The following is a 14,999-nucleotide window of genomic DNA, read 5'->3' on the forward strand; positions in this document are numbered from 1 at the left end:
CAGCAACAAGCATCGGCAAATGACACCAACCTATCCCCTACTGCCATAACAAATAGCAGTGGTATTGGTGTTGCTGACATTGTTGATGAAAATTCACATTCTAATAATGTGCATTCAACAACAATGATCATGCAATTGCCGCTGCAGCAACAAACCCAACATTTAACACAGCAGCAACAACAACCACAACCACAACAATACCCACATATATCACAATCAAATATATCTCATCATCAGCAATCGCAGCAAAGATATTCTACCAATGATTATCAGCATACGTATCAACAACAAACAGATATATCACCGTTGTCACCGCAACGACAGCATACAACTAATAAAACTCATGCAACATATTATAGACAACAATTTTATGTGCCACCACCTATGCAGCAGCAGTATCAACAGCAATATCAATCTTGTGCTGAACCGTATGTGGTTTCGTCTACTAATTACGTTGCTAATAAATCGCGATATACGCGACCAGTCCAACCACAAATGCGTCAGCAACGGATGCATTCACAACAACAAAGGCAACCGCTAAATCAACACAAGTTGTTTTCACAAAGGTCAACACTTGTATCTTCACCGTCATCGACATCAATCATTTCCATATCTTCTGAGTCTTCAGTGGCATCGGAAGCATATGATTCAACATCATCGAGCTCATCAGCATCAAAGACAGGTAAGTTATAATAATTATATTATATTAAGCAACTTTAACCCCAACGAACTGAATAATTGAACATTTTATGTATGCATATATGTATTTATATATATAAATAACTATAGTTAAATTATTAGTGTTTAGGTCTTATAAGCAGATTGTAAATTTTTATGACTTTGTTTTATTAATAGTAAAAATTTCTATAACAATTTTCAATTAAAATTCTTATATATATGATAAATAGTATATAAGAATTAAAAGGAGGATAATAGAGTAAGATAATTTAACTACTCACAATTCTTAATTAAATAAATTTTTTTGAGCAAATAATAGATCCATTATGTATAACTACTAAATAATTTAACAAGAAATCAAAGTATCTACTCAGTCTTTTATCATACTAATTTCTTCTCAATTCAAATAATATATTATTATCTGATCTTTTAATCATCGATTGATTAATATTAACTACAAATTAAGAAGTAAACGCTCCAGCTATTATAGTATTTTGTATTAACTATTATTCTTTCTATCTGAAAAGAGATTCCAAATAGATACAAGTAATTATTGATAAAATAATAACTTGAAAATAATGTTTATTTCTATTGTGTCAAATTTAATATTATATATAATATGTAAGGAAGCTCTTTGCAATGATCTAAAGCTTAAATGCAGATCAATTGATAAAAGTTAGCTATTGAAACAAATATAAAATATTATTTTATAATTTTTAAACTACAAGTGAGCGTAACTGAGATCAACCCAAATTAAGTATATCGTTGGCTTAATGATATAGAAAATGAATCTCCGTTTCAAATCTCATAGGGTTTTCTCTTTTGAGGATCTTGACGAACTGCATGACCTCTCTCTGAATAGTAATATAAACTTTTATAAACTTAAGTTTTTAATTATAAGGCAACATAATTGACCTATAGGCCTAAGTGGATCCCTTGGGATCGACCCGCTGAAAAATATTGGAACACCTACTGTGTCCGAGCATTTACTGTTATGCGTATTTGTATACTGCAGAATAACATGAAATGTTGAGAAGAGAATCATTGATCTGAGTAGGTGAGTAGTTCTACGAGTAGCTGGAAAATTCTGAAAGAATTAAAATATTCGTTCCAAATAGCCCCAATTTAAATGTACTGGACTAGCTCAAACAATTTAAAACACTACTTTCAGTAATATATTTCAGTTTAGATGGGATTAAAGATATTTTTCAATTTCTTACCAATATTTCACATAGTTAAACATTTTTTTTCTTCTATTTTTAAAAGAGCAACGCAATGTCGAAACAAAAGACAAGAAGAAGAAGAAGAAATCAAAACAACACAACAGCAAATAAACGGGATTGTGTAGAAAAGTTTTGTGGAAATTGACATCCCAGTCAGTTATCGAAATCGAAATATAGATTTTAAAGTGCAACTGTAAAATACATAGCTCAATGCATGAATCGGAATATATTGTATTTTAATCCATACATCATTTTTGATTAACAATGTAAGTTATGACCTTCGCTCTTCAATCTATTAGATCGTAAAACATCGAACTATCTCACACACAAACAGACGCACTTGCTTTAAACGTTGTATTAAACAATTGACAAAAGAAAAAAAAACTATGCATACCAACAAGCATCTACAAAGAAAATATATTATGGAAAAACTATTTGGAATTGTTGCTATTAAAGATAATGCGTCATCAGCTCACGTACATTAAGATTGATTAAATTTGGTAGTAGTGTAGAAATAGATTAACCTGTGCCTATATATATGAGTATATATTTAATAAATAATATAGCAAGGTAGCAAAATTTATATTTAGTTTAAAAAAAATTAAAAAAATATATATTTTCATTTTATTTCAATGAAAGCAAAATACACGCTGGTTTTATTAAAGTTTACAAAACAAAAATCTGAATAAAAATAATGATAAAATATCAATAACAATAAATAAGAAATATTCAAAAAACATAGAAATATTATATTTTTAAGATGACAACATTTAAAAGTAAATTTCTGCATTCTTTAAATTATTATTATTTATTTTTCTTTTTTTTTTGTGCAATTTTAATAATTTTTTATTTACGAAATAAATGTATAAAAGTTATGTATTAATAATTTAATTGATTATAAATTAAAATTTAATGTTTTTGCTTTAAATATCAATCATTGATTATTCTACGTATTTACAAATGAATTAATCTGTTATTAATTAAATAATATATATTTCGTTTCATTTATAATTTTTTATATTTATATCTTATAGCTGTATATTTTATATCTTATAAGCGAAATTTTATTAGTAAATTGTACATAATTTCTTTTATGTATAAAATGTAAATTTCTATATTTACTTGCAGAACTCGGCTACATTTTGCAAAAGTATATATATAAATATATAGTTAGTTAAACATATTTAATATGTATTTCTACAAATTAATAATTAGCTTTGTTGTTTATTGATATAAAAAAAAATTATTTAAATTTTAATGTACTTTAGTGAATATATAGCGTGTATTATTGCTTGAAGAAAATGAATTATATATATATGTATAACTTGCTACCAATGATTGCTGCATTAGTCCTAATTTTGTACTATTTAAATATGTAATTTGTTGTAAAAAGAAGAACTTTTCATTAGTATACATTTTTATCAACACAATAAGGGAAATTGGTTAAGATTTTTAAATGTTAATACTTTTGTCTACTCAAATATTTTTCCCGATATATTTTAGTTTTTTTGAAGTTTTTATTAACAATAAAATTTTAATTTCCCTGTAACCCTATAGAGTGAACTAACTGTATTGATAAGTGATAATATATATTGATATGTACTTTTATTTTAATCAATGTTAAAACACTTTGACTCCCAGCCATGGTTATTTTACTTTTGGACTACTACAATTACGATTACCATGTTTGAAATGCTTGTAGAACTTATTTGGGAATGGTTTTTGACAAGTGTGTTGACACCAGCATTATTAATGATTATCAAGGAATGAGTGCTGACGCTCGTTCATTTGAAAAAGCATTTCTTTCCTAAGATATACAGGCATTTCAAAATTGTTGAGTGTAATTTTAGCAGTTAAAGCGTGTAAACACCGTTACGCAGGACGTCTAGTGTGTTTTTACTTTTAATTTTATGCTACTCAAAGATGTACACTAATATAAGTTAAATATTAATGTCATTTATACGTTTATTTATATAAATATATAATTTATGCTTAATTGCAATTTAGAGTATACTAATATGCGTATAAGCAATATTTTAAAAGCATTTATCGATATACATATGAACTAAAAATATCGATATTATATCAATTATGTAGACTCTCACCAAAGTTTCTATACACAAATAATATTTTAAAAACATTAGTTATCGATATAAGTAAAACAAAAAGATCGATAATATATTAATTATGTAGATTGCTACCAACTTTTTCTATATACAAACAGAATTTGAAAAACATTATTCATCGATATAAATAAACTAAAAAGATCGATAATGTAACAATTATATAGATTCTACCAATATTTTCTATATATAAGAGATAATTTTAAAACATGAACGATATTAATAAATTAAAAAGATCAATATTACATCAATTATGTAGATCTTATCAACAGTTATATACATAAACAATATTTCTAGAACTGAGGATCTATCAATATAAATATAATTAATAGATCGGTATTATATAAATTATGTAGATTCTTACCAACATTTTCTTTATGTAAAAAATATTCTTTAAATTGAGATTTTAACGATATAAATAAATTAAAAAGATGGATATTAAAAGAATTATGTAGATTTTCACCAACATTTCTATATCTGAACTACATTTCTAAAAATGGGATATTATATCACGTATGTAGAATCTCAATAATATTTCTATGTTTTTAAAACTGAGATTTTAACGATATGAATAATTTAAAAAAATGATAAAAAATCTATTATGTATATTTTCATTAACATTTTTATATATATAAAAACATTTTAAAAACTGAAAATTTATTGGTATAAGTAAACTAAGATCAATATTATATCAATTATTAAAATTATGTCACCGACGTTTCTCTATATATATATATATATAAATAACATTTCTTATATTGAGCATTTGTAGATATAAATAAACTATAAAGAATGCACATTAATTTAGGCATTAGTGTACACATTTCCAACTATGTTGATTCGTATATATTTTGATTCAAAATAGGATAAAAAATACATTCTTATGAATGGATAAAATATATTTTTTTAATAAAGAACTAACTATAAATATTTAAGCCTTTACTGCTGCGTTTAAATGTTAAATGCAATTTAAAATAAATAAAATTGATTATGTAGCTATGTAAATAAAATATATTATTTAGTTTAGTCTCACTCTATACGCGGTCATTATTCTATAAAATGTATAATAATTTAAATGTTGAAGACTTTTGTAATTACTGAAAAGTTATATTATATATTTTAAGTGAGAATATTAATTTAAATAAAAACAAATGTACATTTTGAATCCTTACGTCTTAAGACTTTACCACACTATTAAATAGTTACACTGTTAATTTATTAAATATAAACAATGTTAATTTAATATATATATATATATAAATATAAATTAATTATAATTTATCATAAATGAATATTATGAAATATGCATGAATTAAAACGAAGTTAAGAAATTATATTTTAAAGCAAAAAAAAAGAAAAAATAACGAAAACTATATCATATTCCGTCTTTTAAGCGTAGTTTAAGCAATTGCAACTTTATGTATTTTGAAATGAATCAAACTTACATAAATTAAGCATAAACTGCCATTTCTTATTCATTAGTTTCATTAAGATAATCTAAAACAATTTTAAACTAAGCAAACTCAACACTTGATAAAAACGCAAAAATTGCTTTTTTATTGCAACAAAATTGCTTTCTAATATATTTTCGTAATTTTCGTCTCAAAATTTTTGTAATAAATAAATTTAATTATTATTTTAATTAAATTGAAAACTTATGCTTAGTAAGGAGTAAGTTATTTGCATGCTTTTCGTACAGCAAACAATACACAAATCGCTGTTCCATATTGCAATTGTTTAAATAACGTTTTATTAAGCAAATTATTTTGTCGGTCTTTTTGTAAATATATTAATATTTAATGTAACTATATATAATATGCTTAAATTACATTTATTTAATTATTTTATTCAAGAATTAAAACGTTTGTATTTATACACGCTTTTGTTGTTCCATCTACTAACATGTAAAAGCTGTACACTTTTTTTTATTACTATTATTATTATTATTTTTTTTTTTGGTGTATATTCACAGTATATTCAATTACAAAATGTAATACGAATTTTTTTTTTTTAATTGCAACTAGAAAAATAATTTAAATGCGTTTAATAAGCTTATTAAAACTAAAAGTCTATCGTTCATAAAATAAAATCAAATCAAATCAAAGTATAAAATGAGAACACAAATTCGATTTCGGAGAGTAAAAACACAATATAAAATTATAAAAATTGTGTGCAGCTTACTTTCAGGCTACAAATACTATAAACATGTGTATTTTATTTAGTTAAAAAAATGAAATGAACCATCAAATTAACAAGAATATATTTAAGAGATCATATTGGAGTAAGTGCAAAAGTAAACATTGTGAATCTACCAATTCTTATTAATTATATTTAAAGAAGAAAAAGAAAAAAAAAACAAGCAAAAAAGTACATACGTAATATAGCGCTGAATGCTACCACAGTTTAGTATGCATTCAAACTTATAGATTTATGCATACAAATATATATTTTACCTCTTGATTAGCAATAAATAAATTTATCTATTAAATGTACCCAAAATTCTCCAAAAATTAAATTATTAAAGTAAAAATACAAACACACAAGATTAGTTAATGTAAGTATCGCAAATTATTATTATATTCTAGTTGAATAATGTAAAAAAGAGAATAACACGTTGAAAATGTGAAGTTTATTATTATAACTTATACATTATGTAATTAATATAATTTTTATTTAACAAACAAAAAAAACACAAAAATTGTGTATAATGTACGTAAATTGAAAAATTAAAAAAAATTAACAAAAACTCGATTAAAAATCTAAAAAAAAATCAATAAAACTTTTTGAAAAATCACCTAAATGTTTTTAGGTATTAACTTAAAAACCAAAATATATTGAATTTTTATTTAAATGAGAAAACAGTAAGAAAAACCTATACTCATCACTGGCATTCTAAACAACATATTTTTTGCTATAGTAACTAGTCCTTGAATCATAATATAATACAAAAAACTAGTCCAATATGAATATATTTTTTCAACTGTCTCAAGAAGAATTTCACTAAATATATCTCAGATAAACTCTATTCATGGATACATTTTCAGCAGTTCGTTTTTAAAAATCTTTCTTTTTTTGTATTATGTATACATCGATAAGTATTATAATAAAGGTACTCGTAATATTATATTATAATATTATACATAAGGGACGGAGCCCTGAAGTTATATGCGAAAACTGACAGGCTATCCTACTTAGCACTATCTAATCTTAGAGTAATCACTCTCCGCAAGGGGAGATACGCAGATCTTAGATCAATCACTGAATAATCATGAAGCTTATAAGGAATACATATATTAGTCAATGAGATGGGTGGGACCCTGTAGTATCCCCAGCTATCAAAGAGTAAAAGTAAATTAAAATGATCAACATACATACATACTATTATACTTCTTCATTTCGAGAAAAAGGTACCCTTTTGCAGACTATATTTATTGCGTTGCAACAAAGTTCTGATTGGCTGTGTGTCTGGAATCTATTCAAATGGAAGACAACTGTCATGTGCAGCAAAAATTTTAATAGCTAAACTCAAATCAGAACATAATATTAATACATCTAATCCCTCCCTCCTAATCCCTCCGTTTTGTTCATAACGATGCTTATCTGTTAAACTGTTTCATCGTACCTAAAATCAACTCCTATCGATTTACTAGTCCATTAAATTGAGGTGTCAATACTCACTCCGACCTCGTTTAGTTTCAATACCATTCAAAATACGCTGATATATATGGCTCACTTCCTCTGTTTATTTCTCACATATTCCAGCCAACAACCTCTCCTCTAAGCTAATGCATTTGTCCATATACAATAGCAACATTGTATCTTTTATTATTCAACCCGTGTACAACAACAACATTCTATTTAAGTCCATTTTATATTAACAATATCTGAATAAATAAAAAGATGTACTTGGTGCTTATGAAGTCACATCCCTAGTTTTCTATTTAATATAATATTGTTATAGTTTTCATAGATATTCCGACAGCTATAGAAAATCTTTATTTTCCATAGCATTACTTTACATAAGTAAGTATTTTGTGTTTGTCCGCGTCCAATAGTATTCTTCACCAGTCATCTCGATCAGTTGTTTGTTGTCGCCAGTTGGTAGTACCGAGAGACATCAGATCGTTTCTTACTTAACCCTTACGTTAAAAATGCAGAACGTAATGTCGGAACGTTTTAAGTTGATCTGGAAATTTATTTGTAAAAAGAAAGTATTTGCTTTATGTACATTTACCAAAAGACTCATATTTTTCTAATTTGGAAAGGTGTTCAGTTAAACAATAACTATATCTTTGGCTTTCGTCAATAGTCGTTATGGCTCAATGCTTCTGCTCCAATTATCGTTTTGAGCATTATGATAAATAAGTCATTTGGTATCGAACTGCATGAAATGGTTCTTTACAATTCTAATAAAGCTGATATGGTAGTGTTGGAAAAAAGATTTAAATCGTGGGTTAAAACGAAGCTATTCTCAAACAGAGTCTAAATATGGTAACATTATTTCTTTTCAACCGCAAAAAACACTTTTTTTACCTCAAGATAAAATGTAACTTTTAACTTATCTCTGTCTAATCCAGTGAAAAATGATATTGAACTAAATTGTATCGAAATTATAAAATGTTATTTAAATAATGAGGCAGAATTTTAAATGGATCTGTGAGCAAGTGACTACAGACATTTAGTTGAATAGTTGGACAACTATTTGCAGTACACAGTTTTAGATATACTATAGAACACATTCAAAACCGACTGGTATATATGGGATAACCAATATATATACTAGAATTATTTTCTAGCGATATATTAGAAAATATTTTATTGGCAATATTTTTAAAGCATATTATCTTAAGGAGGTATCTATTTCCTAATTCCCACTAGATGTACTACTGTAGCTTTACGTAAAGTTACTTAGTGGTTTGTAGAATACAGGATTTAACTATTTCAAATAAAATTAAATATTTTCTACAATTTTAACTTAACAGTTATAATTCTATTATTTATATTTATTTATAATTTCATAGAAATATATTAATTAATGTCTCTTGAAATTTCAATTAGTTTTCAAAGGCCATACAATACCCTCGATCCAATCAATGTAAGCTGATACTCTTGTGTATATGCCAGGTCCACCATAACAACCTAGTCCATATGATGTAATACCAACAACATAATCAATTAATTTATCTGTAGTTAGTTCCATTATTACTGGTCCACCGCTGTCACCCTGAAATTATGATTAATATAAATAAAAGATATATATGTCATATTTAAATTTCTAACATACATTACAAGTATCGTGTAATGTTACTGGATCTTCAAAACAAATCTGAGTATTAATTACACCATTTGGTAAAGCCTCTTCATACGATTTATAATACGTTCCACATTTTTTGTTATTTATTTCCTTTAAATTTGCTTTTGAAACATTTTCAGAAATTTGAGACTCTAAAACCAAATAATAACATAAAAATAACATAATATGTCAAATAATAATGATTTTAAGTCAAATAACATATAAATTTTCGTAGTAGCATATGGCAGTATATCTTATATATATATGTTATATATCTTACCAAATATTGGTCGTCCATAACCAATGGCAGTAACATTTGTATTAGGTAGATCATGTTTATCCCATAGACAAGCAACAGTTTTACTATAAGGTTACAAGGTTTCAAAATGAAAATGTATTTAATTGAAAAGTGGAACCTACTCAGAATCTTTCTCCAATTCTAATAACGCGATATCATTGTAGCTTAAATCAGTATCGTAAGAAGGGTGAGTAAATGTCCTTTTAATTTTTATATCTCTTATATTTTTATCCTTCAAGTTAACTCCACCCAATCGAACGAATTCTGGTTGTCTGAAATATTCTCAAAATTTATTTTTATAATAAAATTAAATATATATAATGTTTCCATTCTTAATTGGAACTTAAAACGAATATAAACTACGTAAACTTATTAACAACTGTGATTGGTTCATTTCAATTATAGAAGAGAAACATCTCTTCACTTAGTATTTTAGTAGTAGTATTTTTAGTAGATGGATGTCACGTCCCGATTTAAGCAAAAAAAATAAAATTAAAGGAGAAAGTAAAATATGTATAAATTTGTTCTTAATTACGCCCAATCCATGATTTAAGTATAATTTCTTACTACAGTAGTTGGCACTCTCACTGTAGTTCAATTATATGGAATACTTGTACAGTAATTACCGAATGTAGCGTAACATTCGAACACTTCATTTTCAACATTTCTAGATACTGCAGTTTAATTGTGCTTTGGGAATAGTTGTTATCAATAACAAAAGCGTTAGAGTATAAACTGAAAATAGATTTGTTTTGCACATTTAAATCCAAACTAATTTACAATATAGAACTTTGAATGACACAATATACTATATAATGTTAAAGTGAAAGTAGTGAATATATATATAGTGACATTCTCTTTGCACTGGTTATACTCAAGATAAATTATATTCATATTTACTTAATGAACACCAATGAAACTGATTTGAATATATTATTAATTGATTGTAATAACAAAAACAATCAATAAATATAATTATTGAACTATTCAACGAGACTATTTTAAAACAATTATTAATGCCCATATGTTATTCTGCTCAAGTTGTTTAAACTTACGTATCACCATTGTCCGCACAGACGGCTGATGTTAAAACAAATCTCTTTGATATAAGAACTCCGCCACAATAATAGGTTGCAGATTCAGAACCACTTTTTCTATAACCTAAAGCCGCCTACGACATATTATAAAATAATATATATGTATATTGCATATAAATTTTATATTCACTATATGTTAAAAAATTTACCATATAAGGAAATTCGTTTGCTTGTGTTGGCAAACCAGGCCCATTTCCTACGACGGTTCTGCGAAAAATATGGTGATTAGATCTTTCTGGATGTGAAGCTAAACATTCTGGTGAAAAATCGATTTTAATTTGTTATGTTTATTAAATTATATCAACACTAGTATTACCAAGTTGAGATGGTCGTATTTTGGAAGAAGCAGCTGCAAAAATATATATTTTTAAAATAATTGCATAAAATACCGGAATCTTGAACTTACACCTTCCAAATATAAAACACAACATAAATAAAAATTTACATATAAAATTCAACATTTCAATTCTAAAATTTTTCACCGATTGAGTGCTCACTCTAAGCTCGATCGATTGCAACTGCCAAGACGATGCTAAGATGAAACAATTATATTCTTACATTTATAAGAAGAACTGAAACAATTTAATGGAAAAAAAAATAATATTTTTTTTATTTACCAATTTCAAAACTTAGCATCTGAGGTCTTTGGGTTTTTACTTAATGTTAAGCATGCACTGTTGCCGTATATACTGGGAAATTCCTGTAAAATTATTTATCGCTTGAGATTATTTATTTATAAATAGCTTCTTAAGATTCTTTGGAAATGCTTGCTTTTGGATATAGGTATATTGAGTTTAATATATTCAATTCAACATACATTGTTACAGTGTGTCTAGTAGAACACATTGATGTGTTATCAGCATACCCAGTAGAAATGGCACATCGTTTTACCGATATGCAGCGAAAACTTGAAAATCAGGAAGCAAAAGCTGCAAAAGTTGGGCTCAAGATCAATGCACAAAAAACCAAAGGAATGTGAATTAATACAACATGCAATGACCGATTCGAACTTCAAGGTCAAATCATGGAACAAGTAAATGAATTTCAAGACTTGGGAAGTGCAGTAGCTATTGATGGTCGCAGTATGCAGGACGTGAGTGCAAGAATACGAAAGGCGATTGGCACAAAGCATGTGTTTTATCCATACTGATATATGCTTGCGAAACATGGCTCGTAACCGAGATAATTCAAAACAAAGTGTGTTCGTTTGTAAACTAGTGCCTTCGGAAAATATTACGTATCTTTTGGCCAAACCGAATTTCAAACCAACAATTGTGGAACAAAACAAATACAAACGATATCAGTATAAATATCCGCAGGAGAAAGTTTGACTGGATTGGTCACATCTTACGAAAGCCAACAAGTGAAGTCTATTTTCAAGCTCTTACGTATAACCCGCAAAGCAGTAGAAGAAGTAGAAGGCCTCCAATTACTTGGCACAAATCAACAATAAACGAAATCAACAGCCAATCAACATACCTTGGCAGATCATACACCAATATTGTTGATGTTTTATAAGTGAAGTGAAGCTATAAGTGAAGTGAAGTGAATTACAGTTTTGAGGTAAATGAAACTAATTTTTATTTAATATACATATATATCTTATATTTATAATAACCTATATTCTACACTTTCATGTAGACTGTCCGTTAGTCGGGAAATGTTGCAAATATTGAAGCCATCTTTAGTAAAAATATAATTCTGTCCCATACCTACGGTGGTGTCAAAGAAAAAACATCTTTACGGGAGTATCTGGATGCTATTTTTGCTACTTGCAGAATTTTTTTCAACACAGCTGGTTTTTATAAATAACAATTCTTTTCAATTCTTTAATAAGAGATCTGCAGAAAGCGTTAAGTTACTTACTTTTTTATTTAGCCATAATAACCCGTTACCGAGTTTCGGCCTGACGCAGCATATCTCCTCTGCTGCGTCTCTGCTGCGCAAAAAAGAGAAGAAATAAAAAAGAGTGAAAAAATTAAATGGTAAGAGCACACAACTTTCAATCGAATGACTTCGTTATGCAGACATGATCTTCGAGACATGTACGCAAAATGTCTTCGAAGACTTTTGGCTGATTTGTTCAAAAATGTCTTCGAAGACCGTCATACATTTGTATCTATCGATCTTCATGTATATATCCATGTCTTGAAGACGTCTCGGATCGACGGATCGATCCGTTTTCTACTGGGACGATGTGGAGTTTGACAATATTTGGTTCCTGCCACTATATTATGAATAATTTTGGTATGAATGTTAACCGTAGATAGAATGCCGAAAACCAGTTCTTTTTAATAGCAATAAAGTGGATGAAGTGAAATACCTCGGATATATATTAAAAAGTGGTAATACTGCTGACACTAGAAATTGGTTTCGTAACGAGTTCGTATTCTAAAACGAAAGTGAAGCTTTTAATACTTTTGTTGAAACCGTTTTATTATATAGCTCAGAAAAGTGGTTTATAATGGACTTAATTGCATATAAAAAACAAATTTTAATCGACGGTTTTTTGTGATAAATATTAAGAATATTGGTATACACAATAAGTCCCAATGAATGCATATTGTCAGTAATGAATGCATAGACTAAACAAATAAGTAATCAAACATCTGACTGAATCGCACTTTCCACAAGCCTCTAAATAAAATTTTGCACGCGATTCTGGAATAGAATCCTTCAGAAAGAGAGAAGAAGGTTAATCGATAATTACTTGGAGAAGGATGATCACAAAGAAATATATAAATATTATCAAATCCTGTGTGAGAAGCCTGTGTCAAGAAAGAAAACAAAAAAAAATAAAAAATTCTGTCCGGTTAGGATTTTCTAATAAATTAGCTAAAAGCAAATTATATAATATTATTTAACCAAATTTATACAAATTCATTTTTCAAAAAATATGTAAAATTTATTCTACAGTCTATATCCTTTAATTAGTTGCTATGTTATATATTTTAAAAATATAAATAATTTTGATATATAAAAACTTTATATGTAAAATGTGCTATATATAGCTGGTATTCGTTAGAATCCACAATACTACGTATGTACATATACCCATATTTTATATTAAGATGTTTATAATGATTGAGGCCATACAATGTTCTCTATCCAATCGATGTAAGCTGATATTCTTGTATTTACGCTGGGTGGTTTCCCAGCACAGCCTTGTCCAAATGATGTAATACCAACAATAAAGTCATGTATAATGTCTTCACCAATTTTCATGATTACTGGACCACCAGAGTCACCCTAACATAATGGCAGTAATTTAGCCAATATTTTATTATATTTAAATTTCTCACAACTTATAAAATACCTGACAAGTGTCTCGTAATTCTTCTGGATCTCCAGCACAAATCTGTGTATTGATAATGCCATATTGAAGTTGATCGTTATCATGAATATAATGTGTTCTACAAAGATTATTGTGAACTATATTCAAATTGGCCTTTAGCAGCTGTTGAGAAGCTTCTCCGCCTATATAAGTTAATATCAAATATTTTTATTGAATTTATGTACACTATAATTAATAGTTAATAATTAATCTCACCGAATTTTGTGTGTCCATAACCAATTGCTGTGACATTTTTATTTGGTAGATCATATTTACTCCATAAGCAAACTACCTCATTACTTAAAATAGATATTTATTAAAAAATTTATTAATTATAAGGCTTGAGTTCATTTATATATTAAACATACTTTGATTCTTGTTCCAGCTCTATTAACGCAATATCATTATAAGATGATATATAGTCGTATGAAGGATGCACTATAATTCTTTTAATTTTTATGTCCAAATTCATGGAGTCAGTAAGATTGATTCCTCCAATGCGAGCGTATTTTGGTGTTACACTAGAATTATAATAAAATAATAATTGCAGTATCTTTTATTATTTACATTAATTATATTGTGTATATATTTTCCTATACCATAATTATATTATAGATTATTTCACTTATTTTTATTAATTATTAATATTTTGACCTCATTTAGATCAGCCTTAAGTTAATTGATAAGTTGATTTATTAAATAGGTTTAAATACAAAAAGGGATTTAATGATCATTTATTATACATTACATTCAATTATTCAAGAAAAGTTTAAATAGTTGAATAGTTTCGAGTTCACGTTTTAATATTAATATATTTGTTATTTATTTAATATTTTCAATAGAAATTTATTTAATATAATTACAATAGTAAATTTTATTAAAAGTTTAAAAATTAATAATTAAATTTAATGATAAAATTTAAATAATTTAATTTTTTTTAAAGAGAACTTTTT

At 26.9% G+C, this 14,999-nt stretch overlaps 3 protein-coding genes across 3 annotated transcripts; 1 reads left to right on the plus strand and 2 right to left on the minus strand.

Moving 5' to 3' along the window:
* The first annotated feature begins 113 nt into the window (after window positions 1-113).
* Window positions 114-2,471, plus strand: LOC119672438 (nuclear transcription factor Y subunit beta-like). Its single transcript, XM_038083485.1, has 2 exons — window positions 114-682; window positions 1,945-2,471. Exons 1-2 carry the CDS (start codon window positions 124-126, stop codon window positions 2,010-2,012), a joined length of 627 nt encoding a protein of 208 aa, XP_037939413.1. The 5' UTR covers window positions 114-123; the 3' UTR covers window positions 2,013-2,471.
* Window positions 2,472-8,865: 6,394 nt separating this feature from the next.
* LOC119667871 (serine protease snake-like) lies at window positions 8,866-11,244 on the minus strand (the record flags this gene model as incomplete). The annotated part of the gene is given in 8 exon segments (XM_038077209.1): window positions 8,866-9,248; window positions 9,309-9,469; window positions 9,598-9,680; window positions 9,738-9,887; window positions 10,671-10,786; window positions 10,862-10,968; window positions 11,029-11,061; window positions 11,119-11,244. Coding segments are annotated over 8 exon segments (950 nt in total), but the record flags the coding sequence as incomplete, so codon positions are not given.
* A 2,418-nt stretch (window positions 11,245-13,662) lies between these two features.
* On the minus strand, window positions 13,663-14,562 carry LOC119667874 (serine protease snake-like). The gene is made up of 4 exons (XM_038077213.1): window positions 14,415-14,562; window positions 14,263-14,345; window positions 14,029-14,189; window positions 13,663-13,961 (listed from the first exon to the last, which is right to left on the minus strand). The coding sequence occupies exons 1-4, from the start codon at window positions 14,516-14,518 to the stop codon at window positions 13,788-13,790; spliced, it is 522 nt and encodes a 173-aa protein (XP_037933141.1). The 5' UTR covers window positions 14,519-14,562; the 3' UTR covers window positions 13,663-13,787.
* Between the last annotated feature and the right edge of the window lie 437 nt (window positions 14,563-14,999).

This window comes from Teleopsis dalmanni, chromosome 1, assembly GCF_002237135.1.
Source record: "Teleopsis dalmanni isolate 2A chromosome 1, ASM223713v2, whole genome shotgun sequence".
NCBI classification, from domain to species: domain Eukaryota; kingdom Metazoa; phylum Arthropoda; class Insecta; order Diptera; family Diopsidae; genus Teleopsis; species Teleopsis dalmanni.